The sequence below is a fragment of the Artemia franciscana genome, chromosome 13 (genome assembly GCF_032884065.1).
Source record: "Artemia franciscana chromosome 13, ASM3288406v1, whole genome shotgun sequence".
Lineage (NCBI taxonomy): Eukaryota > Metazoa > Arthropoda > Branchiopoda > Anostraca > Artemiidae > Artemia > Artemia franciscana.
In genome coordinates, this window is record NC_088875.1 from 4820518 (window position 1) to 4836425 (window position 15908).

The 15908-nt window shown below is 34.7% G+C and overlaps 2 protein-coding genes across 2 annotated transcripts in view; one reads left to right on the forward strand and one right to left on the reverse strand.

Moving 5' to 3' along the window:
• Nucleotides 1-9537: 9537 nt before the first annotated feature.
• LOC136035060 (uncharacterized) lies at nucleotides 9538-11096 on the forward strand. The gene is made up of 2 exons (XM_065716657.1): nucleotides 9538-10317; nucleotides 10398-11096. Exons 1-2 carry the CDS (start codon nucleotides 9538-9540, stop codon nucleotides 11094-11096), a joined length of 1479 nt encoding a protein of 492 aa, XP_065572729.1.
• An 832-nt stretch (nucleotides 11097-11928) lies between these two features.
• The window catches only part of LOC136035061 (F-actin-uncapping protein LRRC16A-like), a gene marked incomplete in the record, with an annotated part of 202446 nt that continues 198466 nt past the window's right edge, over nucleotides 11929-15908 (reverse strand). The window contains 1 exon segment of the mRNA XM_065716658.1: nucleotides 11929-12020. Within this exon segment, the coding sequence (XP_065572730.1) occupies nucleotides 11929-12020 (92 nt within the window).

A 15908-nucleotide genomic window follows, 5' to 3' on the forward strand; every position in this document is an offset into this window, starting at 1 on the left:
TGATAGGTAAATATATCAAGATTTTTCTATCTAGGAAAAAACGAAATGTAGTTTATTTAGGTCTGAAGCACAATAAGCAAACGATTAATTTGATAGGTTTTAATAAGGGCCTTTGAACACAATCTTACAATTACAATGGGCTACTGAACGACAGAATTTACAAATATCATTTGCAAAAGGCATACTGAATGTAGGGTAATACTGCTGAAATAGGCTTAAAAAATCTCTTTGTATTTTTTCAGCGTTGCATTCAGTATTTTGTATTCAGCATTCAGTATATATATATATATATATATATATATATATATATATATATATATATATATATATATATATATATATATATATATATATATATATATATATATATATATATATATATATATATATATATATATATATATATATATATATATATATATATATATATATATATATATATATATATATATATATATATATATATATATATATATATATATATATATATATATATATATATATATATATATATATATATATATATATATATATATATATATATATATATATATATATATATATATATATATATATATATATATATATATATATATATATATATATATATATATATATATATACCAGCATGGCACGCGGCAGGCTTCTATATATGGATTATTACTGTCCCTTGTGTTCTAACCGCAGACAGTGCTGGGTCCCGGCGGCTTCGCAACCGGGCCCAAGCATGGCACGCGGCAGGCTTCTATATTTGGATTCTCATTGTCCCTTGTGTTCTAAACGCAGACAGTGCTGGGTCCCGGCGGCTTCGCTGCCGGACCCCATCATGGCACGCGGCAGGGTTCTATATATGGATTCTCATTGTCCCGTGTGTTCTAACCACAGACAGTGCTGGGTCCCGGCGGCTTTGCCACCGGTCTCCGCGGGTGGATTCTCATTGTCCCTTGTGTTCTAACCGCAGACAGTGCTGGGTCAAGGCGGCTTCGCCACCCGGCCCAAGCATGGCACGCGGCAGACTTCTATATATGGATCATCATTGTCCCTTGTGTTCTAACCGCAGACAGTGCTGGGTCAAGGCGGCTTCGCCACCGGGCCCAAGCATGGCACGCGGCCGACTTCTATATATGGATTCTCATTGTCCCGTGTGTTCTAACCACAGACAGTGCTGGGTCCCGGCGGCTTTGCCACCGGTCTCCGCGGGTGGATTCTCATTGTCCCTTGTGTTCTGACCGCAGACAGTGCTGGGTCAAGGCGGCTTCACCACCGGGCCCAAGCATGGCACGCGGCAGACTTCTATATATGGATTCTCATTGTCCCTTGTGTTCTAACCGCAGACAGTGCTGGGTCCCGGCGGCTTTGCCACGGGTCCCCGCGGGCCCCAGCATAGCACGCGGTAGGATTCTATATATGGATTCTCATTGTCCCTTGTGTTCTTGGTCCCGGCAACGCTATGTCATTTTTGGATCGAGTTGATGACGTAAATTGGTTTGGTTTTCTGTTTTAAGGTTTTCGAATTGGTTTAATCCATTGTCAAAATATATAGAAATATTTGTGCAATCACCAGTTTTTTTTTACATTTTAAGCAATTTAATAATAATTTCTTTTTTACGTTAATTGACATTTTGACAAATTTTCTTTGAGCAGCAAGCATACTAAACTTCAACAATTTCTACTAAACTTCAAACTTTTGGTTTTCTGTTTTAAGGTTTTCGAACTGCTTTAATCCATTATCAAAATATATTGAAATATTTGTGCAATCACCAGTTTTTTACATTTTAAGCAATATAATAAAATCTAAAACGAGCCACACTTTTTTTTAGCTCGTGTAACGGTAATAACGGTCATGTAACAGACAGACACTACATTTATATATATATATATATATATATATATATATATATATATATATATATATATATATATATATATATATATATATATATATATATATATATATATATATATATAAATACGTTCTGAGACAACAAGTTCTCTTTGTATTTTATGTTTCGAGAAAAATTTTTCCTTCAGGTCAAGGGCCTACCCATTGGCACTGTTTTGTCTCCTTTTTTAGCAAATTTTTACATGGATTTCATAGAACAATCTACTTTGAATAGTTTTCCCTTAAAACACTCTCCCTGGTTTCGCCTCGTTGATGATATTCTTGCTGTTTGGGAACCAGGTCAGGACTCTCTAAAAGATTTTTTGACACATTTGAACTCTTTTGATTCGAATCTTCAATTTACAATAGAACTGGAAGATTCAGGAAAGCTCCCTTTCTTGGATGTTTTAATTATAAGAAATACTGATAGCCTTGAATTCTCTATATATAGAAAGCGGACCCATAATGATCGGTATCTACATATCTAGTCAAATTACCCTCCTTGTGTAAAAAAAAGGGGTAGTAATTTCTTTAGTCGACAGGGTTCTAAAAATATGTTCACGTAATCATGTAAAATCCGAGTTATATTACGTTAAAGATATTCTATTCTGCAATGGCTCCCCAATCAATCTCATTGAAAACATAATAGATAGACGATTAAAAAAAAACAGGAAGATAGGGAGCTCGTTCCCCTTGATTCAGTTACACTGGCAATTGAGAATAAAACTATCACTACATTATCATACGTCTCGAAACTCAGCGACAAACTCGAAAAAAAAACAACATAATCTCTCTGTTTCTTTCAAAACTGAACAAAAAGTTGAACATTTTTTCAACTCGGGAAAGGATAAAACGGACCAGAGGTGCCATTTGGGGGGGGGGGGGGGGTCAGGGGTGGGCAAATGCCCACCCCAGATTTTCCAGGGGGCCCAAGCTTCCACCACAAAGGGCCCTTTGCCGGCCATAATAATCCATTATGTCCAACATAATCCATTCTGTCCAATCGATTTGAAATTACTGCATGCCTATTAACCAAAGAACATAATTACTTGACGACCCTTGGGGTAATTACACTATTTGCTATTAATTATTGTAAACTTTGAAAGTAGGTAAGATACATAATAAAATTCTCGAGTTCTGTCAAATACCCATTTCCTAGATGATTACGCGACACGAAGTGAGTCGGGGGGGGGGGCCAAGATGGAGTTTATGCCCACCCCAAGATTTGGTCCAAATGGCGCCTCTGAAACGGACCCTATACTAGGTAGTGGTGTCTACAAAGTCCCGTGTTCATGTAGAAAATTTTACATTGGCAGGACCCATCAACAACTAGGGGAACGATTGCATTAACACAAAATTTCAATAGATAAGTCCCTGAGATATGAAAATAAAAATGACAACCTTGATTCACCTCTGGCCCTGCATATATATGAAAATCCTGACCATTTATTTTTTTTTTGAAGAGGCAACTTTAATATCTATTTATAGATTTTATATATCTATTAATATATATAAGAGATTGCCTACCGCAATCTTTTAAAGAGGCAATTGAGATAAAAAAAAACATAAATAGAAATTTGGCCATAAATAGAGACAAGGGAGATATTTCCTTAAGTCCAATTTATAACAACTTAATATTAAAAGACTCTATGAATATTTTCGCCCAGTCTAATTTAAGACAGTCTGTCCGCATATCTAATGAAAACCGAAATTGTAGACAGGCGAAATCTGTTGCAAAGCAAAGGATACTTATCCAATCTAATTGGTAACTTCTCTTTCATTGATTTCAAGTTGGCTTTAGTTTTGATTAAAAAAAAAAAGAAGTTTTTTTAAATGAAAGCAAGCAGCGACATTAAAACTTAAAACGAACAGAAATTACTCCGTATATGAAAGGGGCTTTTCCTCCTCAACGCCCCGCTCTTTACGCTAAAGTTTGACTCTTTCTCTTAACTCTACATTTTAAAACAGTAAAAAACTTTAGCGTAAAGAGCGGGGCGTTGAGGAGGAAAAGCCCCTTTCATATACGGAGTAATTTCTGTTCGTTTAAAGTTTTAATGTCGCTCCTTACTTTCATTTAAAAAAACTTGTTTTTTTTGTTTAATTTCTGGACGTTTTTGAATTAATGCATGTTTTGATCTTGGCTCTCCGCACATAAATAATTAAAACGAAATTTGCATTTTTTTTTTTTTTTTTGGTTAAATGGCTTTTTCATAGTTTTAATAGGAAGATTTTGAGAAAAAGGAGCGAGGGAGGAGGCCTAGTTGCCCTCCAATTTTTTGATTACTTAAGAAGGCAACTATAACTTTTAATTTTTTACGAACGTTTTCACAAGTAAAAAATATACGTAACTTACGAATTAACTTACGTAGCGAACTTCTATATTCGTATGTTTTTATTGCGTATATGAGGGGGCTCACCCCTCTTCGATACCTCGCTCTTTAAACTAAAGCTAAAATTTGGTCCAATTCCTTCTGATTGAACCCTGAATCACAAAGGCCGTAGAATAAATAGTTGAAATTACTAAAAATACTTTAGCGTAAAGAGCGAGGTATTACGAGGAGGTAAACCCCTAATATACGTAATAATTTCTGTTCGTTTTCACTTTTAATGCTGCTCCTCACTTTCAGTAGAAAAAACTTTTCATATTTATTTTGTCATTGTTTTCTTAAATAATGCTAGAAAATCCTGCGCCCCCTCCATTGAAAGTCTCTTCCCCCATGAGAAGTTCCTCCATGGAAAGATACTCCCACGATACCCCCCTCAAATATCCCCCCAACCAAAAAATCCCCCTGAAATCGTCTGTACACTTCCCAGTAACTATTACTATATGTAAACACAGGTCAAAGTTTGTAACTTGCAGCCCCTCCCACGGGGACTGCGGGGGAGTAAGTCGTCCCCAAAGACATAGTTATTAGGTTTTTTGACTATGGTGAATAAAATGGCTATCTCAGAATTTTGATCCGGTGACTTTGGGGGGAAAATGAGCGTGGGAGGGGGCCTAAGTGCCCTCCAATTTTTTCGGTCACTTAAAAAGGGCACTAGAGCTTTTAATTTCCGTTAGAGTGAGCCCTTCCGCGACATTCTAGGACCACTGAGTCGATACGATCATCCCTGGGGAAAAAAACAAAAAAAGAATAAACTCGCATCCTTCTGATTTGTCTTCTGGCAAAAAATGCGAAATTCCACATTTTTTTAGATAGGGGCTTGAAACTTCTACAATAAGGTTCTCTGATACGCTGAATCTGATGGTGTGATTTTTTTAAAGATCGTATGACTTTTAGGGTGTGCTTCCCCTATTTTCAAAAATGAGGCAAATTTTCTCAGGCTCGTAACTTTTCATGGGTAAGATTAATCTTGATGAAACTTATATATTTGAAATCAGCATTAAAACGCAATTCTTTTGATGTAGCTATTGGTATCAAAATTTCATTTTTTAGAGTTTCGGTTACAGCCGGGTCGCTCCTTACTACAGTTCGTTACCACGAACTGTTTGATTCAGTGTTTTTTCTCCTCTCGTAGAATTCCATTAATAAGGTTAGATTTTGTTGTTGGATTTTTTCCCTCTTTCTTATTTTTTGAGCACTGAGGACGACTTGGCGGAGGCCCATATTTGCTGGATTTTTATTTTCATATTTTGCTACTGGCTGACAAAATCCTCGCTTTTCACGTATTTGATTTTTCTCTTTTCATTTATTATTTCCTGTCTTGTTTTCACATATATACATACATATATATATATATATATATATATATATATATATATATATATATATATATATATTTATATATATATATATATAATATATATATATATATATATATATATATATATATATATATATATATATATATATATATATATATATATATATATATATATATATATATATATATCTGGTGTTGTTCTAAAGACGGCTCTTGGACATAGGGCCGAAACATTCACTATAGAGGATTCCACTGTCTTGAGAAAAATTCTCTATTGTTTCTAAGTTGTGTTTTTTTTTTTTGAAAGACTGAGTTTTATAACAAAAAAAAAACTTATAAAATGTTATACAAAATGATATTTTGTTAATGGATTTCAAATGTTGCTATTTACTTTTTAGATTTTAAATGTCATTTACATTTATAAATAGACAGGGTTTCAAAACCAGGGTTATCAGAAAGAAAAATTAAAATATATTTTTAGTTCAAATTTTAACAAAAAATAGTTACAGGATTACTTCAAGTCACCGATCAAACCTCCATACAGTCCAAAAAAAGATGTTTCAGGAGTAATTACTCGTATTCAATACGAATCCCAGCGTCTTTCTAAAGCAAGATGAATTTGTTTCAGGGATAATGATTATAATTTTTAAGAATTCTGAAATTAACGACGAAAAACCATAATAAATAATTGTAGTTCATCAGAAATAAATTTCTGTATCTTGCTTACTTCATATACCATTATTAAACTATTTTCTTTCAAATAGTATTTACCATTTTTACTATTTTATCACTATTTCTCTTACGACAGTTTCTTAGGTCAGTATGATAATTAAATTTTTGGGTTCATGTTATGGCACAAAACCTAAATTCAAACATGACAAAGGACCGGTTGAATCTAAAAAATGATATGTAATAATCTACAGTAGCAGGTGAATTTAAACACCGCCATCAAAATATATTTCGCTTTTATATACAAACTTTCAAGTACTTATTATTAGGTTAAAAAATAGATTCTAATTATTATCTACCTACCCGTAAATTCAAATATTTACAGAGTATAAACATAAACATTTATCTGCATTAATAAACACTCAAGGTAAGCTGTAATCTAAAATGAAATAAAAGAAGTACGACAAACAAAAGAAAGTAATTAAAAAAATCAAAACAATAAAACTGAAAAAAAATTAAATAGAAATGAAATAAAGGGTAGAATAACAGAGGAATGAAAAGGGTCTATTAAGCTTCAGCAGTTTAATCAGAGAAACAAAGCAGCAAATATTAAAATGGATAAGCGGAAAAAGAAAGGCTCAAAGTCAAATTGAAGAGATTGGCCAAAGTTGGGGTTGTAGCTTACACAAAAGACCAATCGGGTATATTGGTAAGTTCAGACACACTGGCTAACAGGCTCTCACCCTGTAGCCACAGTTTATTGGCCTGGAAAAACATTGCTGTTGACTTTTTTTTTATAGAAAAAAAAATCTAGCTGGTCGTTTTTCTATTTTGTTTTTATGCTCATATTAACAGTTTCTTGCTTAAAGAATACGTCCTAGGTAATTTAAAAGAATATATGATGCTGACGTTATTAGTCATTCATGGTAATTAGGAGTTTTTTGTTCAAAACAAATACACCTAACTATTTTATAGACATCATTTATATTGTCAATCATTTCGCAATTCGTGTAATCCCTAAAAAGGGAGGGGGATCTAAGGAAGGAAACTTAAGGACTAATATCAGTCAAAATAACTGATGACAGCCCGGATTCTATAGACTTAGAAAAAGTCAGGAAAAACCAAAAATAATGTAAAAGATCCAGGACTTCGTAAAAATTCCACCTAAGAAGGGAATAAATGCCTTCTGTTTAGTCAATAGTTTGACAACGCTGAATGACTAAAAAGGTTCTCGCGTAGTCCCTGCAGCAGCTGAGATCGAGCCCTAGCCCCATCTTCCCAAGAAGAGATCAATCCATTCTGCCACCTGTGGCATCAAGATCAATAAAGCAAGCAGCTGGAATAAAGCCAATTAGAGATCAATCCATTCGAATAAAGCCAAATTGCCAATTAGAGATCAATCCATCATGCTACCGCAGGTACTCAACACGTAAAGTTCAACATTTCTACCGTTTTTTTAAATAAATTGCAGAGTGATATAAGCTTACTTAAAAATGCAAAAATTCTCCTTTTTTAAATGACTTTCAACCAATATTGAACGTTTTTATATCTAAACAAATAGAGCAAATTTCAAAGATGTTTTTACATTGAAAAATTGTAATCGTAGGATAACAGAAAAATAAACTTGAAAGTGTAAATAGTTTCTGAGACCACACTGGCTAATCATGATCAAACATAAAATCGCGAAGAAAGGAAGAAAACGAGGACAATAAACAAACAGTGAAAAAATTGAAAAATTATGCAAATATTTCGGTCAAGACCTCCGCTTGACCCTCCTCAGTGCAAAATAAAACTGATGAAAATATAAAAAACCAAACGTTAAAACCAAAACGCAATATATTAGCGGATATATAGCCCATATTGCGGCTGCTTTGTCGAAACCTTGTATTATGGAGAAATCAAATTATTTAGGAGACGATAAAAACTAGTTTTATGGTGCGATTATTTAGATAAAAATACCTAATAATTCCACACGATTCAGACTTTTTCTTTATAAGTAGATCAGAGATATACGAGATATTGTCAGAGATACTACGAGTTACTACGAGATGTAATTTATACCTCAGATATAAAATTATCAGAGACATTACAAGTTATTATGAGGTGTAATTTATATCTCAGATATAAAAATATCAGAGATGTTACGAGTTATTATGAGGTGTAATTAATATCACAGATACACAACTGTCACAATTATTACGAGGTGTGTTTTTCTTATTTTGCCATGTAGGGGAGAGGTGGGTACAGTGGCGCAGTCTGCTACAGTGGCGCACTTGATCCCACTGCCACCTGTAATTAGATTAAATTCTAAAAAAAATACGCACTAGGAGGGCAGTCACATGGCCTATGATCGTCAGCCATTTTCAATTTTTTGGGGCGATTGCAGTTTTTGAGGTATGTGATTAAGTGCTTTGAAAAATAAAATCTTGGACAAATGGAAAATATTTTTTGACTTTGCTAAGGTTTGTAGGCTACAAATAGTGTCGAATTCTGGCGAATATTAGTTCATCTGGAAGCTCCAACATTTCTAAACATAGTGCAGCCATCTGTTTGTCTCTTGGTCATTATTTCAAATTTTGGTTCACAAAATGGATAAAAGAGGGCATTTCGGCTACAGTGGCGCATTTTGGTGGAGGGTATAGTGGCGCACCCCGAAATTTTTTAAATTCACAAACTTCACGCAGTAGGTAGTCTATATGATAGTTTTGACTTCTACTACTACTACTACAAACTCGTCGCAGCCTTAAGCCGCCAGAGACCGACACACTGGCAAACACTTCTCCTCCATACCACCCTGTTTAAGGCTTCTGCCCCCAAAGATTTTGGTTAATTTCTTATGATCTCGTCCCAGTCTAACGTGGGACATCCTGTCCCCCCCCCTTCAGACCACTAAGTAGAACTAATCTAGGAATTCGATCGCCCAGGTTAGGCTGGGGTTCTAGGTTAAGCTCGGTTCAGATTAGGCTAAAAGTTCTAGAAGTTCAGTAACAAAGGCTACATCCCCCAAACATTAAATATTGGTCTTTTGCAGAATGCCTAATGAAGCAGAGCGTATGAAGCTTGCCGTGCACGCGGTGCTGGAATTGAAGCTTTCATAACGGGCTGCTGCCAAAAAATACGAGATCCCAGAGACAACACTCCGTCGATATGTAAATAAGGCTCGCAACACGTCGGACGATAAAAAGCTGACTTTAAAATTTGAGCCGAATTACCAAGTCCGTCAAGTGTTAACTGATGAACTTGAACAGCAACTTCACGATTATTTGATAAAGGCATGCAAAATGCACCATGATTTGACACGGCTCAACGTCCGCCAATTCGCTTTCGAAATTGCAAAGATGAACCAATTGAAGGTGCCATCAACATGGCATGAGAAAAAGATGACGGGGAAAGACTGGTATTACAGTTACTTGAAACGCTTCCCAGACCTGTCTATCCGCAAAGCGGAGGGAACAAGCTTGGCCAGAGCCACGGCATTCAACAGAACAACTGTAAACGAGTTCTATGACAACTTGGAGACTGTTATGAATAAGTTTAAGTTTCAGCCTAGTGATATTTATAACTTAGATGAGACGGGGGCAACAACAGTGCAGAGACCACCAAATGTGATAGCACCCAAGGGGCACAAACAGGTGGGCCAAGTGACTTCTGCTGAGCGAGGCGAACTGACCACAGTCTGCTGCACCATCAATGCTCAAGGTAATTTCTTGCCACCTTACTTCGTCTTCACAAGAAAAAGATTTTGCTCCCAGTTGATGAATGGTGCACCACCAGGCAGTGGCGGTAGCGGTTCTGCCAAAGGATGGATGACATCTGACATCTTCCTGCTTGTCCTCGAACACGTTGTGAAACATGCCCGCTGTACAAAAGAGAGACCCATATTGCTGATAGAAGACAACCACTCTTCTCATGTGTCGATCCAGGCCATTCAGTACTGCAAAGATAACGGGATAGTGGTTCTGACTTTGCCACCCCACACCAGCGGAAAGCTACAGCCACTGGACAGAACAGTCTACAAATCATTCAAAAACTTCTACAACATCGCCTGCAATGACTGGATGGTCAGCAACCCGGACAGACGATTGGCATCTCTATCATCGCTCAACTTGTTGGAAAGGCCTTCCAACTCTCCTTCACACAGAAAAACATAGTCAGTGGCTTTGCTGCTACTGGGATTTTCCCCTTCAACCGCCTACTTTTCACAGACGACGATTTTCTCGCATCAGCTGTGACCGACAGACCAGACCCTAATTCCAGTGCAGCTCCAGAGGCCAAAGAAGTCGAGCAAGAATTGAATAGTCATAACGAAGCGGGTCCAAGCTCTGCCTCCCCAAGCGCTGCCTCCCCTACCGCTGTTACACCCGAAGCTGTAAGGCCCTACCCAAGAGCGCTCCCCAGGAAGCTGCCAGAAGGAGCTCGGAAGAGGAAGAAAACTATCATTGCCACGGATACCCCAGTGAAAGATGCTTTAGAGAAAGAATTCATGGAAAGGGAGGCAAAGAAAAAGGCCAAGACTTCTAAGATTAACCCCAAGACAAAGAAAGCCGTTGTCCAAAAGCCAGTGCCAAAAAAACAGGATGCCCAACCTAAGAAAAAGGGCAGTGCTGTTGGATACTTTGCTAAATTTGACCGCAATTTCCAGAGAAACAGTCATGTAAAGACCCTGTTTTCTGATTCTTCGTCTGATGATGACTTTGGCGACTCTGCCACAAAAGGCAATAGTAGCTGTGATACTGATGAAAGCCTCCACTGTGGCCTTGAAGACCAAAACGATTTGTGTGACGATGAAGTCCGTGTTGGAGATTATGTTCTTGTTTGCGAGGGGGAGATAAAAAAATAACAAAATTTACTCCATGGGCGAAGTCCTCTCTGAGTCCAACTTTGACATTGAGCTCATGTATATTAAGAGAATGGTTCCTTCTACAAGTTCATCAGGAACAGTGAAAATTACACTTTCAGCAAGTCGAGTATCGAAGTGAAGCTACCTGCTCCGAATATTTCTGGTGGCACAGAAAGACAGGCAGAGCAACTGGTCTTCCCCATTGACCTGACTGCTTACAATATTAACTAGTGTGACTTCTTCTTTTATTTTCAGTTCATTATTTTTTATTTCCTTACTCATTATACGAAGTATTCATCTTTTAGGTATTTTCAGTTCATTATTTTCTACTTCCTTACTCATTAAACGAAGTATTCATCTTAGCAGTTTGATTGCGCCACTGTTCCAGATGGGTGCGCCACTGTTCCAGATGGGGTGCGCCATAGTTCCCGCCTAGTCGGCAACAATGGCGCAAAAAGTGGCTGTCAGAAAACATGACTCCATCAAAAACTGGTTCAAAGAAGAAGTGTGAAATAAATCACCGGCGTAGAATAATAAACTGCCTGCACAACAGTTTAAAAATCGTCCAAAAATGTTAATATTTGCCAAAGTTACGATGCTTTGACCTGAAAGTGCGCCACTGTACCCACCTCTCCCCTAAGTATTAGATATAGAATTTTTCATTGTCACCAGACGGCGCGGCACGAAAAACAGCAAAATTCATTTTCGGCAAAAACTGATTATATGGGGTGACGACAAAAATTGACGAGGTGTTCACGCAGTAGCCGCGATATATGGTAAAGCACAACCACAAAAACAGCATAAAAAAGAAGCCAAAGAAGTAAAAAAAGGGTCAAACCTCGTTATCGTCGGAGACTAATTTCTTAATTCCCTTTTCATCCTGTGCAAAATCACCAAAAGCAGCGTGACAAGATCGGGTCATATCTAAGGTTAAAACATAAATAAGCAACACAACCTCAACCAACGATTATCTCTAACAAGCAGCTCACATGGTATAAAGTCTGCCTTCAATTAAAGTAGTCGGTGGCTCTTGAAAAAAAAAAACAGTAGCAGAAAAGCAATACTTTAAAATTTAGAAATGGTGACATTTTTAAACTGATTAAATATTCTAAGGTAAGCTAATTAAATTTATATAATCAACTTAATGAATCTGATAGGATTTTTTTCTAGGGCTGGACAGACGTAGCACTTTCTTTAAGAATTTTAAAAAACAAACGGTGTGAACGACCAAGCGGGCGTTTTTACAGTACACATCTAAGCTCAACTGTAATAAAGTATCTGTTTCTATCTTCAGGCTATGGGATCTCACAGGCGACGAAATGTCAGCTGTGAGATAAAATAAAGACGGAATAAAATAAAATAAAAATAAAAATAAAAGATAAATAAAATATAAAAAATAAAAGTCTTTATTTTTATTTTATTCAATAAAGAAAAAAAAAATAAAAGATAAAATAAAAATAAAATAAAAACGGAGCATTCATTCAGTGTAAAATGGGATTCAATCGTGTTGGTTTTTTGGCGGGTAGGACAAGGTCAGGGCGGTAAACTGTATCGTTCCATATCAGCTTATATTTATCTTATCATTCCCATCAGATTATATTTATCTTATTATTATATTTATCATATTATTTCGATAGCAAATTAGAGGCTTGTATATTAGCTTTGGCGATTAAAATGATGAGTATGGAAGGCTAGATGACCATTTGGAAGTCTCGTACCGGTTTGGACAAGGAGCAACTTCAATATCACTTTTAAAAGTAGATTAATTGGGTAATGACTACAGGGTTGTGATGCAGCAATCTTGAATCGCATAGTGTTTATTCAGACCTTTGGATTTAAGAAAAAAATTATGGATTTAGTCGTAAAGGCCGTTTACACAACGAGAAAAAAATTCGTCTGCCAAGCCATCAAGTAGAGCCTTAAATGGCATCACATGAGAAAGAATTAGTAAATGATTCTACAAACTTTGTATTGAAAATATTCAAAAATGTTTAAATATTAACTTAATCTTTAATAAGTTAGCGCAAAAAAAACGCTTAAAATTAAGGCCAAAATCAGCGTCAAAAAGAAAATCTATATTATCGTCGAACGAAGAAAAAATCTTAGTCCAAAGGTTTGCGTAAATAGTTCTGATTATTCTTTTATCTTTTCTTTTATTTTTTATTTTTTCTGATTATTCATTTCTCTGATTATTCTTTAGTATTATTTTGAAGTTTCAGTTCTTTCCGACATTTGGGTCCTTTTTTCCTTTTCTTAATTTTACTTCACGGGGATTTACTTCACAAAAAAATATTAAGGGTACTGGGAAGGGAGAATTAATTTTTCCAAAATCATGATCTATCTAGATGGTTTTCAGGCCATAAAATGTTCTGCGACAGTTCCTTCTATACGATGTGCCTTGGTCAGAAAAATAAATAACACATCCTGCCCACATTGCTCTTTACTTAAGCAGTGATATTATGCTGCCTATGATTGTTTCTCTCCGTATGTGAATTAAAAATAAAGCTTTTAAACTCTCAAAATATTTTATATGATTTATTGCATGAAAGTACATGAAAGTCTTGACAATTATATCGACCACACCAAGAAAGTTGATTTTTTGATTTCTTTAAAAACCGGTTTCTCTGTCTGCATTCGAAGATAAGATTTTTTGTTTAGTCTCGGCAAAACAAACTACTGTACTGGTATATTTTCATTAAATATTTAACAAAAAGTTACAACACTACTCTTAAGGATTTCTAACTGAAACGCTAATTTACTACAATAAAATGTAAAAAGATAAATATTTAAATTAGACTTCAATTAAAATAAATCTAAAAAAGAGCAAAATCGATAAGCACAAAAAAAATTTGCCTTTCGCGATATACTTAAGACAATACTAAAATAAGAATAAGATAGTTTAAGGTTTACGTAAAGCGTTCTGACCACGTATTGAAAAAATCCAGCTGTTTTTTAATGCTAAAAACTCATTTTACGATTAACTCATTTTACTCATTTCGACATTTCATAACACGCAATTGGTTTATTAAAGCGAATTTGCTTTTCGCCGTAAAGATATATATATATATATATATATATATATATATATATATATATATATCTATATATATAAAAATAAGTTGTCTGTCTGTGGATGTGTGGATGGATGTGTGGATGGATGTGTCAGGTGACGTCACCTGAAAAAACTGGATTAGGTGACGTCAAAACTGAAAAAACTAAAAAAAGGCAAAAACTACAAAAAAAACTAAAAACTAATAAAAAAAATAAAAAAGCTAAAAAACTAAAAAAACTATAAAGGTAAAAACCAATAAAAAACTAAAAAAAAAACTGAAAAAACTAAAAAAAGGCAAAAACTACAAAAAAAACTAAAAACTAATAAAAAAAGTAAAAAAGCTAAAAAACTAAAAAAACTAAAAAAACTAAAAAAAGGTAAAAAACTAAAAAAAATAAAAAATAAAAAAAAACTAAAAAAAAGGAAAAAACTGAAAAATAAGCTAAAATAAAGGTAAAAACCAATAAAAAACTAAAAAAAAAAAGGAAAAAACTAATAAATGACGACACTCAAAGAGAAAGCGACCAGGACAAAAAACTAAAAAAAAAGGCAAAAACTACAAAAAAACTAAAAACTAATAAAAAAAATAAAAAAGCTAAAAAACTAAAAAAACTAAAAAAAGGTAAAAAACTAAAAAAACTAAAAACTAAAAAAAAACTAAAAAAGGTAAAAACTAAAAGAACTAAAAAAGAAAAAAATAAATGACGACACTCAAAGAGAAAGCGACCAGGACAAAAGGAATGTTCGATTAGCAATCAACAAAGCACCGGGACACAGGGAGTATAAATGACGACCAGGACACAAGTAAAAAAAAAAATTAACAAAACTAAAAAGAAGGTAAAAACTACAAAAAAACTAAAAAGAAAAAAAAACTAAAAACTAATAAAAAAACTAAAAAATCTAAAAATCTAAATAAACTAAAAAAGAAAAAAAAAGGAAAAAAATAAAGGAGAAAAACAAAACTAAAAAACGAATGTATATACAGACCGGGACACCGGGATACAAATGATGACCGGGACCCGGGACACAGGGAATATAAATGACGACCGGGACACAGGGACACAACTACAACGGGGACACCGGGGGAAACAGGGGGATAACCTGACAATCTATTTATATGCAAAGACAATGGGACAGCAAAGAATGTTGTATATTCGCAAGTTTTACGTAGTTAAAACCATATATATATATATATATCTATATTCACAGGTGGGACATAGGGACACAACTACAATGGCGCGTAACTATTATGGCGCGTAACGACTTACGCGCGCGGGGGGGCTTGGGGGGGGCGCGAAGCGCCCCCACCAACTAGGTGTTGGGGTGGCGCGAAGCGCCACCCCAACAGCTAGTATATATATATATATATATATATCTATATATATAAAAATAAGTTGTCTGTCTGTGGATGTGTGGATGGATGTGTGGATGGATGTGTCAGGTGACGTCACCTGAAAAAACTGGATTAGGTGACGTCAAAACTGAAAAAACTAAAAAAAGGCAAAAACTACAAAAAAAACTAAAAACTAATAAAAAAAATAAAAAAGCTAAAAAACTAAAAAAACTATAAAGGTAAAAACCAATAAAAAACTAAAAAAAAAACTGAAAAAACTAAAAAAAGGCAAAAACTACAAAAAAAAACTAAAAACTAATAAAAAAAGTAAAAAAGCTAAAAAACTAAAAAAACTAAAAAAACTAAAAAAAGGTAAAAAACTAAAAAAAATAAAAAATAAAAAAAAACTAAAAAAAAGGAAAAAACT

Excerpts from the sequence above, each read along its gene's own strand:
- LOC136035060 (XM_065716657.1), top strand. The coding sequence starts at position 9,538 with ATGCACCATGATTTGACACGGCTCAACGTCCGCCAATTCGCTTTCGAA. Across the intron at positions 10,318-10,397 it reads TCGCCTGCAATGACTGGATG|AAAAACATAGTCAGTGGCTT; the intron begins GTCAGCAACCCG and ends TCCTTCACACAG.